Genomic DNA, 13437 nt, shown 5'->3' with positions numbered 1-13437 from the left:
CATCTCCCCCCCTCCTCATCCCCATCATGTCCCCCCCCTGGAAAGTAACCTTCTCCTCCGACTTCTACCTCGCCTCAGGCACCATAACCGTCGACCTCCCCGCCCGCAAAGTCCTCATCATCCACGACCTCACCTCTAAAACCTACTACCTCCCCCGCGGCCGCAAAGACTGGTCCGAACCCCTCGAGGTAACCGCTATCCGCGAAACCTACGAAGAAGCAGGCTGCACCGCCACCCTCTTCCCCGTCCCCTTATCAACCCGCTGCACCCCCCCTTCCTCCACCTCCACACACAACCCCCAGCTCCAAAAAGCCCGCTTCGACCCCTCCGGCGACGTCCTCCTCCCCAACACCGCCCGCCTCACCGAGCCCATCGCCCTAATGCAGCACCCCCAAAAGAAGAACGGCGCCCTCGCTATAGTCCTCTGGTATGTAGCCATCGGGGACAGCACTCTCCCCCTGGCCAAAAAGACGCAAATGTCTGATGAGCAGTTCGAGGCCCTGTGGGTAGGTTTTGAGGAGGGGCCCGGGATGATGGTTAATCATGCTTGTGAGTTTGAACTTGCACAATCCCGTCACCACACCACACCACACCACACCACACCACCAACTACTGACCATGGATGGTGGTGGTCTAGACGCCCAGGTCCTCCAACGGGGCATCGACCTCGCCTTGGCAGCCTCCGCGATGGACGACATGGACGTTGGGATGAATGCTGCGGTGGCTTGCCAAGACCCACCACAAAAAGACTCACAGCTGTCAAGTCCCAAAACCTCCGAGGTAGGTAGCGTGGGGGTTATGGAAGCATCCGGGACCGAGACGCCGCCATCACGACCGGAGATGCCTTTATCGCCACCAAATAGTTTGTGAAGAGAGAGAGAGAGAGAGAGAGAGAGAGAGAGAGAGAGAAATGTGAGCATAACACTGAATAGGAAAAAGAAACTGTGCTTGTAGGAGAGGCCTCCATATAAGACTGTCGGCAAGAGTGAAGCTGGCGAATGGTGGGATTAAATGAAATCTAGACTTTCAGCAATATAGAGCAGAGAAGCAGAAATACAAACAAAACGCTCGCTAACCCAACTGGGAATCATCAATGCCCTGACCATGATGCCATAAACCAACCCAAACTCCGGACGCCATCGGCCCTAATCCTGCCCTGCCCGGCTAAGCAAAAATGAGGTATCTATATCGTCAAGGCATTGTCCTTCTCGTTTAGACCAGCATCTCACGCCTTGGTCTCAACCCCTGAACTTGCGGCATCACCATTACCATTACCGCTACCATTACCTTCAGTATCGCCGCTCTTTTCCTCCCTCTTCTCGTCCTGTTCTTTCGAGTCACTAAGATCCTTCACATCCCCATCAACCTTTGTCTTTCCCCCATGCCCTTTAACATCTCCCTCAGCCTTACCATCCCCACCCTCTTTAACCCCCTCCTCCTCCTCCTCCTCCTCCCTAACCTTCCCACCAACCTTCTCATCCTCATCACCCGCCCCATCCAACCCCTTCCCCTTTTCCAGGTCCCCCGTCTTCCTCTTCTTCGGGTACCCAATAACCTCCCTCCACCTCTGCGGCTCCTGCACAAGATCAAACGCCCTCTCCTTCTTACTCCTCAACCCCAACCCCCCCCCCTCATCATCATCATCATCCCCCAAATTCGCCAAATCCCCCAATCTCGACTCATCATCCGAGCTAAAACTCGAGCTGCTCGGGCTCCGGTTCAGCACCATCCTCACAGCCGGACCCTCCTTCTTCTTGATCTCCATCTGCATCTTCTTCATCTTCTTCAGCTCCTCCTCGTCGCAGTGCATAGCCTTGATCTCCATCCCAGGTAAATTCCTCTCCAAGAATTTCTGCAAATCTGGCAAGACCGACTTGTCCGGACGATACGTCCCGCTGTCATTGTCAATGATCAGCTGGTAAAGCTGAGGCTTGGGTGGTGGGGGTGACTTGGGGGGCCCATCGCCAATGTTTTCGTTGGGCGGATGCGTCGGTGGGGTTGGGGCCTGAGTAGACGAGGATTCGCCCGAGACGTGGCTGTGATGGCGATGGTGTGACTTGCGCGGGTGAGCGAGACGCCGGATGAAGAACTCGCCCGAGCAGGCTATGTACGTGGCCACGTCGCTGTGCATCGAGTGTTTCGACAAAAGATCGATGCCGAATTCCTTGCCTGTCTCGGTGAAGCGCATCAGGCCGTCAAGAGTAATGACATATGTAAAGATGCGGCCGCCTTCGTCAAAGTGGACCATCTTGAGAAACTGGAGAGAAGCCTCTTCGCTGCAAGCTTCAAAGTTGCCGTATTCGGTGCTGGAGTCAAAGTTGTAGACTCGGTGATGCTGTTTGTGAAGGACGGCATTGAGAATCCGGCCGCGTAAGCCTTTGGAGGAGAACATGCGGCCGATCATGGGGCGGAACTCGACATAGCGGTGGTAGAGCTTGGGCGGTACAGGCCCGGCGAGTTGTATCTCGTTTGCTTGGAAGCTGCAAGTTATCAGCGTCCATGTGTAGATCCAGCAGGCAATAAGGTGAAACCCACTCAAACTTCTTTGTGCGACGACTCTTTTTCGAGTGGATAGAAGACGTCGCGTCGTTGTCCGCGTCCTTGTTGACTTTGACACCGGTTACCCACCCAATCATTGGGCTGTAGTGCTTCACCCAGTGGGTTGGACCAACTGTATAAACCTGGGCATGCGGAGGGTCCGACTTTCCCAACACCTCGATCCCAAGCTGCAATCTTGGTGTCAGTGGGACATTGCGGCAGAATACCGACCTGATGCCGTGGACGAAGTAAGCTCTGCGGCTGCCGGAGCGCTTCTTGACCTCAAATATCTTGCCCTCAGGTCCAAATCCTTCCCAGTCCTCACTGACATGCGGGACTCTAACGGTAACATTGCCCAGTCTATCGTCATGATCTGGCCAATCCTCGTCGTACAGGCGACACTTAAGCGCAAATCCCGACGCTGGAACGTTGGCCACAATCCACTCTTCCCTCCATTCTGGTTCGGTGGTTCTCCTCAGTGTTCGCGTTCGTCGGGTCAAGACGGGGTCTTCCTTGTGTCTTGTCGGCGCGGCATGCAACAATGTCGCATAGATGAAGGGGTCTGAGGAGTGGAGATGCAGATCGGCAATTGGGAGGTGGAAGGCGCGATAGAAGGTGAACTTGACAGTGTAGCCAGGCGGCGCGTCTGGCAGAGGCGTGGGATCGAATCCGCCTGGAGGGCCTGTCTTTGTTTTTATCCTCTCCTTCTGCTTCGCGTACTTCTCGAGCAGCGCAGAGGTTGTCGTGCCATTGCGCTTAGGCGGGGCATCGACCGTCGCTTGATCGGGAGGAGCTGACATGGAGGAGTTTGGGCTGTTGCTGTCGCGCGACACACGAGCATGGGCTGGTGATATTGTTTAAAATGTGTGAGCGGTTGAAGTTGTTGTTCAGCATAAAAGCGTCAGGCGACCAGCAAAGCGTACGGAGTATCCGGGAGGCTGGGCGCTAACACGCTGCCGTTTCCGTCAAGATGATGTGAGCGGGGCTGAGACCCAAAGTCGACCGAGTTGTCGAGGGTAAATAACACGGCTATAACTGTGGCTTCGGGCATAGCCCACGATCTGCCTGTAGCGAAGATCTGGCGCTCTGCAGTCGCGGAAGGGGCACAAAGTCACCGGCTCATCGGAACAGTCGGTGTCCAAACATCTCATTCTCCGGGATCTGGGTGACGTCACGTAGCCTCTGTTTGACCCTCTTGGTTCAACCAAGCTTTTCGGCTTGTTTTCCGGGACCCGCCCGTTCAAGTCCCTGCTTTGACAGCGACATCCCCACTTTTGACCTCCATGCCAGCATCTCGCCAGCTCTCATCCTTTCCTGTTCTCGCTGCGCCCTCAGCTGTCCCAATGGCCGGGCGCCTGGAGCCTGTCAGTCTGTCCACGACAGGTGCCCATGTAATCTTTCAGAGCACGCATTGGAATAGATCACAAATATTGACTTGCTTTCTAACAGAGCCCCAGTGCCGCTCGCCGTGTGCCTTAGCACCGCTTATCTGCCATTCCCAAAGGCCCTGAAGTACGAGAAACCATTTCCCATGTTTTGCAAATATGAGGCTGTGTCCTAGCTGAAGCTTCTGTCACCACAGGCGCGAAGACCTACTGGGGCTTCAATGGGCTCCTACTGGCCGCCACCAGGAATCATTGGAAACGTTGCATACGAAATACAGGCGGCTGCTGGAGCGTACAACTGGCACCGACCAAGTTGCGGCGAGACCGCGGTCTAGGCCGGAAAACCCGGTTTTTATTTGCTCATGAGATTCATAGCCTATCACCTTGGATCGACTTAAATGGCTTCAATCGCCAGGATTGTTACATTTGGAGCAGGACTGTTGTTTTATTGAAATAAACTCCATACCAGACGATGCCATGGTCTCATTTACCCCTAGTCTGTGTGGCAAGGATGTTGAATGCTCCGAGAGCACCAGTGTTGCCGACGACGACATCACCGATCCTGATATCGCCGGTATTGGGGCAAGTAAAACATCCCCCCTGAATGCATTCTTAGGTTCAGACCTTAGCTAACAAGTGTCCTTGCAGATCCTTCTCTCGTTCATCCTTCCATCAGTAGCAGCGATAATTGCCTTCTTGTTGGCATGGATCAAGATTCGCATTCCGCAACATCAATACAACTGTATCGATGATATGGCCTTGTCTTGGTTCAAGCGCGGACCGTCACGGTCTGCATCCGCATGGACTGCAACATCTGAAGTCTCCGGTTATCAAGGCTTCATTCTCCTGGTCAACGATCAGATGCTCTTGACTGGATTCGGATTAATCATCGCCATCTATTCCCAGATCTGTTCGATATCGATGTTCTCATTTCATGTTGCTTGCGACCTGGCTTACTTGTGCTGTACTGTGCACTTGGCAACACTGACAGTTCTAAGATTTCCTTTCAAGGAGAGCACGAAGGCTCAGAGAAATTTACGGGTATCGCTAATGATTCTGGGCCTTACTGGCATTTTAGTCTGCAAATATCTGCAGTACAGTACATGGGAGTATGACAACGCTTCACTTGCAGCCTGCAACATCTCTTGGCCACGGACTGGCTCAGACTTTGAATACCTGTGGGATTGGTTTTGCCTCGTGTTGACACTGAGCGTTAACTACTATCAATCCATTGTCACCGATGCGGCTCCCCGGCTGCCCTCCGGTTCTGATGCTCGTCGGAAACCAATCAGCTCATGGGTTCTGGCGGTTTTGGAAAAGCTGCATGGATGTCCAGGAGCTCAAAATGATATTGAAAAGTCCCTGGAGGAAATGCAAGAAAAGAATCAAGCGAGTTCCCTCAAACGGTTTACCTCCCTCACCACAACCATCAACAAGAGGAGGTCAGGCCAAATTTCAGCAGCAAGACTCCTATGGGCGGTTTTTGCCAATGTTGGCTTTGATGTGGTCATCGAGCTGCAGAACTCCATTATTTACGATCTTTTCCTCTGTACATTCTGGTTTGCTTTAGCGATCACTGACCTTATCACCTCGCTTACTCACGGAGGCGTCGATATTACGCCACTTCTGGAGTGGAAATTTGGCCAGGTCCTGCCAGTCATTCTTCTCGTCAGCTATGCTCTAACTGCTCTGGGTATCAAGTCTTGTAAGTTGGGAATTTTCGGTCAACTCCATACCTGTCGATGAGAACGAGAACTTATCAGCGCTCCCCTATTGCAGCGTCACGCACTCGTCGAAGGCAATCGGCTTCAGTGAGTTCCTCATTGAACACGGCATCGCCAGAGAATCTCTCACGTAGCGATTCAGGCAGTTTAGACTCAGAGGTTGATTTGGGCACCGGTCCAGGGCTGCCCATGCGGTCTTTCACAAACACGGGCTTCTCGTCCCAAAATGAGGACTCGCGTTCTCGTCCTACACGGCGTGTCAACACCGTAGAATTAGAGCGAGCTATAGTACCTGAGAGGGCTAAGGTATGTTATTCCCCCAAGAAAAATTGCAATAAGGCTAATACGAATCTGGCAGAAGAAACCCCGACAAAAGCAGAGGTCTATTCTGGATGTCAAGGATTACATCACCCAACCCATTGACCTAATTGACTTCTCTAGAAGAGAAGTCCAGGGCTACATCAGTGTCGTTGTCGTAGCTGCCTTCCTCTTTCTTGTTGGTTTCTTGGTTCAGATGTACTTTTTTTTTCGAGAAACTGTGACGGCACTTACAGGTCTTCACATATTTCTATTCTTCCACCGCGTGGTGAGAGGTAGCCGAGCTATCAGACGGATCAAGATGGAACGGTTGAGAAGGGAGCATGGTATCTTGCATAGACAGCAACCTACTCAAACCTTGGGATCGCAATCCTCTGCTTCGGGAACGACGGGTAGCAGTGGGACGTCTTTGAGGGAAGAGAACCATCACTTCAACTGGCAAAGCGACGAACGGTCGGGGGCCGTCAATCCTTGGATGCATTTGAACGTCAGTGGATAGGCGCTTGGATGGAATGAGGGCCTTCATAAAAGCTTCAAGGCTTTCCGAGGCAGTAGAGGGTTGCAGCGAGACAAGGTCCGGGGTACCTGCTGTGGTGAGGAACGTTGACATGCTGCAGGATTTTACTTCTACTGTCAAGCAAAAGCATCTTAGGACCAGATCAACTGCAACTACCTACATTCTTTTCTGATAGTAGAATATTATCTGACAGATATTATATACTGTTGCCAGTACTTTCTTTCCAGGCGCCTGGCAAGCCTCCGAGCTGTCTGTCACTCCAAGCAGAATACATTCACAACAATACAAGCTGACATTAACAGCGATTTATCAACAACATAATCCTCTGTGGCGCAATTGGCTAGCGCGTCTGACTGTTAATCAGGAGGTTGGAAGTTCGAGCCTTCCCGGAGGAGAATATTTTTCCTGGTTCCATCAGGTTACACGGAACCCCACTTTTTGTTCCTACCTCCTTTTGTTCACCACAATATCAACAGCCATTGATTGTCCTTTTTCTACGGACCATTTCTTTTCTAATAGCCCCCAGGGAGCGTTTGAAGTCTTCCGCATATCAACAGTCTCAAACCCCAGCGCCAGGTCAATACACCCACGTAACATCTTTTCTTGGGCAGTCCCTCGCTGAGTTTCTGAAGAAGATGCGGAACAGTAAACACTTGCATTACATTGCATCTTGCCCCAACAAGTCACAGCCTCTCCAAAGCTGACAGTAAGAGCAAACCCAACATATAAACAAACATCATCACGATCCAAACAGTCCCTTTTCACCCCCCTCACTACTGCACCACCTCACCCCAACCCTCCCGCCGCCGCTCCCCACCACCAGGCAGAACCATCCCCGCCTGACTCTTATACCCAACCCTAATCCCTTCCTTTTCCTGCCGTCCCCTCAACTCCCCATCATGCTGCATCACAGCGCACGAGCAGCAAAAGCAAGACACCAAACAGTCTTTTGTCTCGCTGCCAGGGATGCTGTACTTCTTTCTGATTTCTGCGCGATGTTTCATGATGTCACTACCCTCCTCGTATTAACACCGACATTACATGTTAGGGGGGAGGGGTTAGACTTGCAGGAAACACATCGACAGGAGGACATTATTCACAGCAAAGTCCTTGCAATCGGCGTTGTTTTCTTCGGCAGGGAGGTTAGGGTCTCGGAGGCGCTGGGCTGTTTGGCCGTAGACTAGAGCACAAAAAGAAAAAGAAAAAATGTTAAGGGGTGGTGATGAAAGGGGATAGGGGGGAGAGGGGAAGGGGGGATGTACAAATGCATGGGTAGGCGATTGCTTTCCAGAAGAGGCCGCAGGGGAAGCATTGGATGAGGGGTGTTTCCCATTCTGAGGTGGTCGTCGAGGTAGGGAGGGGTTTGGCCTCGTCTTGGGGGGGAGCGTGTGTCTGGTCTGGGGTGGTCGACATGGTGTTAATGCGGTGGTGGATTTGACGGAGATCGATGAGAGGGCCGAAGAGGGAGGATGGCAGGGTTGATATATATTGCGTGTAAAACTCTCGACTGGGTGTGGTTCGGGGAGGATGATCTGAGATCTGGCATAAATTACATCCTTCTGTGTCGTGACACCAGCATTGCTCCATGCTGCCGCTATTTTATCTGCTAAAGAAAGTGACTGCCAGAATGGTGATTTGAGGGTGAAGACAGGAATCGGAGTTTAGCCAAGACCAGATGGCCTGCCCATCAACATGCAGGGGTGAGGCTGACAGTCAAGCGTTTTCAACCGCCGAAAAGAAGATGCCTAGCTAGCGCGATGTAAGTTTGTCTGGCTTTTAGTTAGACTCAGAATCCGGCCTTATCCTCTTGCTCATAATCAAATAATCCGGCTCGATCACCTTCCCCCGTAGAATCCTCGGCACAGGGGAGATGTCATCCCTCTCAAACCCAAGCTTCCTATAAAACGCCAACCCACGAGCGTTGGACAAGAAACAAGTGAGCATAACCTTGGTTATCGGCGGCAAATTAACAGCAACAGCCGTAAGGAAGCTCATCAGTAAAGATCCCAACCCGGTCCTCATAAGCATGTTAGATCAACACCACATCCCAGCCTCGAATACAGAGTGAACAATACACACCCCTGCAGATCTGGCTTCAGATGAACCTCATAACAATACACCACCGGTTCTCCCTCCTCGTAAGTCGGCATCAAAGACGTGAAACCCCGAAGTTTGCCAGTCTCTTCCTCCTTGACAAGGACATACCTCAGTTCTGGAGACCTCATTTCGTTGAGCTTTTTGTCCGGGTGCCACCTCCCTGCCGAATTCTCATAGTCCTTCTTGCTTGTTTCGACAAGAAGGTCAAAACAAGCATCGAGATCTTCTTGTTTGAGGTTTGCCGGTTGTGCCAAGCTGATTGTGTATTTGGCTCCCGTCCTTGGGTGAGTCCAGGCTGTCACCCAGGAGGATTCCTTGGCGTTGCTGGGTCTTATGTCAGTGGGGGTGGGTGTGCAAAAGAAGAGAAAATCCCCGACGGTGATTCAAGTTGCATGTTGTCTTGGGTAGATCAAACAACTTTGAAGGGCTGATAGGGCTATTAATGTTGGAGAGAGAAATGAGAGAGGATTGCTCACTCAGGAAGCAAATAGTCAGCAATAAACTCTTCATCAGTCTTGCGATTGGCAACCTCGATGGGGCTGGTCGCTGCTCTCGAGCGCTTTGACTTCATCATGAGAATCTTCAAAGTCACAGTGAGGCAAAGAGGATGAGACGAGCACTTGAAGTTAAAAGCGAGGTGTTTGCGCTCTCAGTATATCCCCAGAGTGAGATTTCCATAAAGGTACATAAAAGGACGTGTCGCGACACGTCTCCAAGGTCCCAGGTAGCTAGCTGACCGAGAGCCCGAGCTGCTGCGGGATTGGTCTTGGCACCATCCGTTGCAGCCCAGAGCCTACTGCGACCATGACGTTTTTGGCCTCCCGAATTTTTCCCGCCAACACCTCGAATATCACCACTGAGAAGAACGGCGCATTGAACAAGCAACAGAACCCCCAATGGCTGTTATCCGTAAAGTGTTTCCTTGATCTCAAGTCTCTCCATAGACCTGCCGTTAATGCGCCACTTTCTTGCCCCGGCGGGGTCCGTTTTCCGCACATACGCGACGGGTAGCAGCTCTTCACGAACAAGGCTTGGGCCGACGTTAAGCTTGGAGCATGTATGTAGAAGTTACACACTATGAATGCTAATATCTCTCGTGTTCAAATCTGATGATTGCGGGGCTCAACTAGTTTGTCCAAAGGTCTCGGGCTTTGGCATTATACAGACATATCCTCCGCGCAACTCGACGCATTGCGGACCCGTCCACCCGAGCTGACACCCGCCGTTTTGCACGGCAAGAGTTTGAGAGAAACCGAGGGGTGACTGATCTTGTTTGTTTCTCCTATTTCCCCGTCCACGTTTTGGCCCAGTGAAGACTAATCCCTACTACGTCCACAGGACCACATCCGCTACCTCCTCTCCACGGGCAAGACAGAATGGGAGAACATGGAAAGGTATATTGACGGTCTGTAAAGCATAAGAGACAATTTTACCTTGCCCTCCGTAACCTTTCTCTCGTACTGTGCACGACCCTCTCATATCTGGGTTCTGTGCCTCTCCTCATGTAGACTCCCCTCCCAACTTCGGGTATATCGTACAATCATCCATCCCTTCACAAAACAACCGTCTTAACCCTGGCGCTGCTTATGTCTTGGATTCGCCGGGCAAATAATGTAAATGTACCCCCGATGTCTCTTCCCCGCCTTTCGCCTCACAACCTTTTTTTCACACTCTTGTCAGCCAAAGTTTCCTCCTTTCCCCTCACGTCCGACCATTAGTAGTAGTAGTAGTAGTAGTAAAACAAACCTTGCAGTGCTCACACCTCTTCTTGACGGAACTGTGAACCTTCATCCCCCTCGTCTGCTGAACCGCCACCCCCACCGCCTTGCTGGCAGCAGCCCCATTCGATGTTGGAGCCGTCTGTGTAGTCTGGGAAACGATCTTGGAGAGGGTCGGCCGGCAGCACGAGCAAAACAGGCCGTGCGACTTGGAGGAGAGCGACCAGGTCGTCTGGAATCTGGTGGCGACTGTGGAGGTCTTGAGACGGGCAACGGTTCGGAGGGCGGTCGTTGAGGAGAGGGAGAGGGTGCGCATGGAGCGCGCGAGGAGGTAGAGGCTCGCCATGGCTTGGATCGATCGGGGGGAGGGGTTGTTTGTGTTGCGTGTGTTCGTCACCGACGCTCGGGTGTCTCGTTTCGAATCGTCGATGAATATCGTAAAGTTGAAGGTCCGACAGGTTTGGATGTGGTCCGGGCGTTTGGGAGGTGGGTGGGGCGGAGACAGGGATTGGGTGGGAGTGGATCACGTGGGTGAACCTTCGGGTTCAGAGGTGGAACATGTGTGACCCTAACCCTTGATTTTGATCCGAGACAAACCCCTCAGGGTTTGTTTGAGTGAGACCGGATGAAAGCATGGCGAAGTTGCGATGCAATGGCTGATGTCGTGACGACATGAATATCGGAAGATAAAAAGGGGAGAAGAGACTTCAAAGCTAGGGGTTAGTTGTACAACGGTCTCTCTTCTTTAGAAGTAGATACAATGTCTGCAATCATGGAGTTCCTACGATTTATTCCACTCCTCATCCTTCCCGCCTTGGCCAAGATGCCTCCACTCATAACCCTCGAGGAGCACTACGCTTCTGCCACCACCCCGGATGCTATGAAGGCTCTGTTCAAGGAGCAGACACAGTTTGTCCCCAATGTCATGGAAAAGTTGACCAACCTCTCCTCTCTCCGACTTTCCGACATGGACAAGGGAGATGTCACAATCCAAGTTGTTAGCCATGCCGCAGGGTTAGGGTCGTACTCCGTCAACTACAGCAGGTCAGCCAACGATCAGGTCTATGAGGCTGTCAAGAATGCAAAAGGAAGATTGGCAGGTTTTGCGACTGCTCCCATGTCACAGTCGGCGGAAGCGGCAGCAGAGTTCCGGAGGGCGGTCACGGAGCTCGGCTTTGTGGGTGCTTTGGTCGACAATCACGACGGCAAAGGGGGCTATTTTGATGGGGAGGAATACGATGCTTTTTGGGCTGTTGCAGAGGAATTCGATGTTCCAGTCTACCTTCATCCCACTTGGCCGAGTGAAGACATGGCCCCACGATATCAAGGCAACTTCGACCCTATCGCTGCAAACTCGCTGGGAAGTTCTGGCTGGGGGTGGCACCAGGACACTGGGCTTCATGTCTTGAGACTGTTTGCCTCTGGACTGTTTGATCGCAGACCCAAGCTGAAGATCATCGCTGGACATATGGGTGAAATGATACCGTTTATGCTGCAGCGTATTGACAGGCTTAGTGGAAGATGGAGCACGGCTCAGAGAAACTTCACAACGGTATATCGGGAGAACATCTATGTCACGACGAGCGGTGTTTGGAGCTTGGATCCCATGAGGTGCATTTTGGCCAACACTCCCATTGACCACATCCTGTACAGTATTGACTATCCTTTTACAAGCAATGAGGTTGGGTTGGCATGGTTCAAGGAGCTGGAGGCGAGCGGGCTGGTCGACCAGGAGCAGCTGGAGGCCATTGCCTACAAAAACGCAGAGAAACTGCTCCGCATCAAAGTTGACGACGTCAAGGGTAATTGTACTGACGGAACGGCATGACAAGGTTAGCTCTATCTTGTTGCTGGAAATTGAGGGTTGTTTTGGCGATTAAGACCACTGCCACAGCCACGAGGACGAATCCAGCCAATGGCGTGTTATACCAAGACCGCGCCATGCCACTCTGAGCTCTCTGTGCGAGAAGAGGGCGCCAGCAACCCCTGGCATCGTGATGTCCTCAATTGCTAGTGCCATGAATACATTGTATAAATCAACATCGTGTTGCAACCTCAGTGTCTCCATTCTCATCATCGTCCATCCAAACCCACACTCCTTAGTCAGTCCCAAAACCCAATCCTGACAGCCAAAATGGAAAACGACAACCACCTCACCTCCCTCACCCTAACCCGCTACCTCCCCCGTCTCTCCTCCCAGATCCCCCACCCAGAAGAACCCTCCAACATCCCCTTCGACCAAACCAAACTCGTCCAACCCAGTCCCAAAAAGTTTCACGGTAAAAACACCATTCGTGTAGGCCTCCCGGGCCGCAACAGCCAGGATCTCTACCGCATCCAAAGCCACATCTCCGACTACGAAGACGTCTTCTTCGACCGCTCCTGGAACTTCCCCAAGCTCAAGACCGACGCGCAGCGACTCAAAAAGGCAAATCAACCTTACGCTTACAGAAAAGCCTCGAGCATGAGAAGTGGGTTGCTGATCAGGCCGCACTACATTCCTGTTTTGGAGAAAATGTTCAAGACGAGGTGTAGCTCGCTGTATTGCTGTGATTACTGCGAGAAAATGAAGAGGGACTTCTTTGAGGAAGGAAAGAAGGAATGGACGAGGAATAATTTGATTGAAGGGCGGGAAATTGCCGCGGACAAAAGCTGGAGGTTGCCGTTTGAGGATGAGAGGGATGGGAGGTTGGTTTTTGGGAAGCTGTGGAGGCAACTGGTGGAGGAGGTGGAAGCTGGGCAGAGTCTGGCTGTTGAAGGGTCTGTTGGGGATTGTGAAACGGTGCAGAGGGTTGGGTTTGGGTTTGAGGATGTTGTGAGGGGGGAAGGGCAGTGGGAATATCAGATCAAGGTCAAGCCACGGAAGCGAGGTCGTGGAAAAGGGAGGAGCAGCCAGGGTGGGACGAGAGACACTTCCCCTACAACAAGTGAAGAGTGGGTTGAGGGTGAGGATCTCGGAAACAGCTGGACTCTGGTGAGAGTGGCAGTCGAGACCGGGAGCGGGAGCAGGAACAGCGACAGCGACAGCTATGCCCTCCTCACACCAACATCGGAGAGTGTGTCGGATCAGTGGGAGATGCTCAGCCAAGGGGCTTGAATAATAACTGTAGCAATATCTAATGCAAAGAGACATCATCCAA

General features: G+C 52.2%; 9 protein-coding genes and 1 non-coding gene across 10 annotated transcripts; 5 read left to right on the top strand and 5 right to left on the bottom strand.

The window, feature by feature from the left end:
- Positions 1-26: 26 nt before the first annotated feature.
- QC763_504645 (uncharacterized protein) lies at positions 27-534 on the top strand (the record flags this gene model as incomplete). Its single annotated transcript, XM_062913058.1, is given in 2 exon segments — positions 27-506; positions 511-534. Coding segments are annotated over 2 exon segments (504 nt in total).
- Positions 535-1225: 691 nt separating this feature from the next.
- QC763_504640 (uncharacterized protein) lies at positions 1226-3836 on the bottom strand (the record flags this gene model as incomplete). The annotated part of the gene is made up of 2 exons (XM_062913057.1): positions 2536-3836; positions 1226-2480 (listed from the first exon to the last, which is right to left on the bottom strand). Exons 1-2 carry the CDS (start codon positions 3336-3338, stop codon positions 1226-1228), a joined length of 2058 nt encoding a protein of 685 aa, XP_062764308.1. The 5' UTR covers positions 3339-3836.
- A 23-nt stretch (positions 3837-3859) lies between these two features.
- On the top strand, positions 3860-6785 carry QC763_504630 (uncharacterized protein). Its single transcript, XM_062913056.1, has 4 exons — positions 3860-4497; positions 4561-5628; positions 5703-5953; positions 6006-6785. The coding sequence occupies exons 1-4, from the start codon at positions 4401-4403 to the stop codon at positions 6462-6464; spliced, it is 1875 nt and encodes a 624-aa protein (XP_062764307.1). The 5' UTR covers positions 3860-4400; the 3' UTR covers positions 6465-6785.
- Positions 6786-6803: 18 nt separating this feature from the next.
- On the bottom strand, positions 6804-6877 carry QC763_0085000. The gene has a single exon. It is a non-coding gene; the product is annotated as a tRNA-Asn (tRNA).
- Positions 6878-6944: 67 nt separating this feature from the next.
- QC763_504625 (uncharacterized protein) lies at positions 6945-8069 on the bottom strand (the record flags this gene model as incomplete). The annotated part of the gene is made up of 3 exons (XM_062913055.1): positions 6945-7493; positions 7560-7662; positions 7745-8069. The coding sequence occupies 3 exons, from the start codon at positions 8067-8069 to the stop codon at positions 7256-7258; spliced, it is 666 nt and encodes a 221-aa protein (XP_062764306.1). The 3' UTR covers positions 6945-7255.
- A 189-nt stretch (positions 8070-8258) lies between these two features.
- NAT4 (N alpha-acetyl-transferase) lies at positions 8259-9297 on the bottom strand (the record flags this gene model as incomplete). Its single annotated transcript, XM_062913054.1, has 3 exons — positions 9056-9297; positions 8562-8903; positions 8259-8499 (listed from the first exon to the last, which is right to left on the bottom strand). The coding sequence occupies exons 1-3, from the start codon at positions 9151-9153 to the stop codon at positions 8259-8261; spliced, it is 681 nt and encodes a 226-aa protein (XP_062764305.1). The 5' UTR covers positions 9154-9297.
- A 170-nt stretch (positions 9298-9467) lies between these two features.
- QC763_504610 (uncharacterized protein) lies at positions 9468-10128 on the top strand. Its single transcript, XM_062913053.1, has 3 exons — positions 9468-9636; positions 9710-9850; positions 9918-10128. Exons 1-3 carry the CDS (start codon positions 9535-9537, stop codon positions 9990-9992), a joined length of 318 nt encoding a protein of 105 aa, XP_062764304.1. The 5' UTR covers positions 9468-9534; the 3' UTR covers positions 9993-10128.
- QC763_504600 (uncharacterized protein) lies at positions 9851-13401 on the bottom strand. The gene is made up of 2 exons (XM_062913052.1): positions 10326-13401; positions 9851-10237 (listed from the first exon to the last, which is right to left on the bottom strand). Exons 1-2 carry the CDS (start codon positions 10641-10643, stop codon positions 10148-10150), a joined length of 408 nt encoding a protein of 135 aa, XP_062764301.1. The 5' UTR covers positions 10644-13401; the 3' UTR covers positions 9851-10147.
- QC763_504590 (uncharacterized protein) lies at positions 10983-12125 on the top strand (the record flags this gene model as incomplete). Its single annotated transcript, XM_062913051.1, has 1 exon — positions 10983-12125. The coding sequence occupies exon 1, from the start codon at positions 11058-11060 to the stop codon at positions 12123-12125; it is 1068 nt and encodes a 355-aa protein (XP_062764303.1). The 5' UTR covers positions 10983-11057.
- On the top strand, positions 12432-13394 carry QC763_504585 (uncharacterized protein; the record flags this gene model as incomplete). Its single annotated transcript, XM_062913050.1, has 1 exon — positions 12432-13394. One exon carries the CDS (start codon positions 12432-12434, stop codon positions 13392-13394), a length of 963 nt encoding a protein of 320 aa, XP_062764302.1.
- Positions 13402-13437: the final 36 nt, after the last annotated feature.

This window comes from Podospora pseudopauciseta (genome assembly GCF_035222475.1).
Source record: "Podospora pseudopauciseta strain CBS 411.78 chromosome 5 map unlocalized CBS411.78m_5.2, whole genome shotgun sequence".
In the NCBI taxonomy this organism is placed as follows: Eukaryota; Fungi; Ascomycota; class Sordariomycetes; order Sordariales; family Podosporaceae; genus Podospora; species Podospora pseudopauciseta.
The sequence above is the reverse complement of the archived record's forward strand: the minus strand, read 5'-3'. Positions and strand labels throughout refer to the sequence as shown.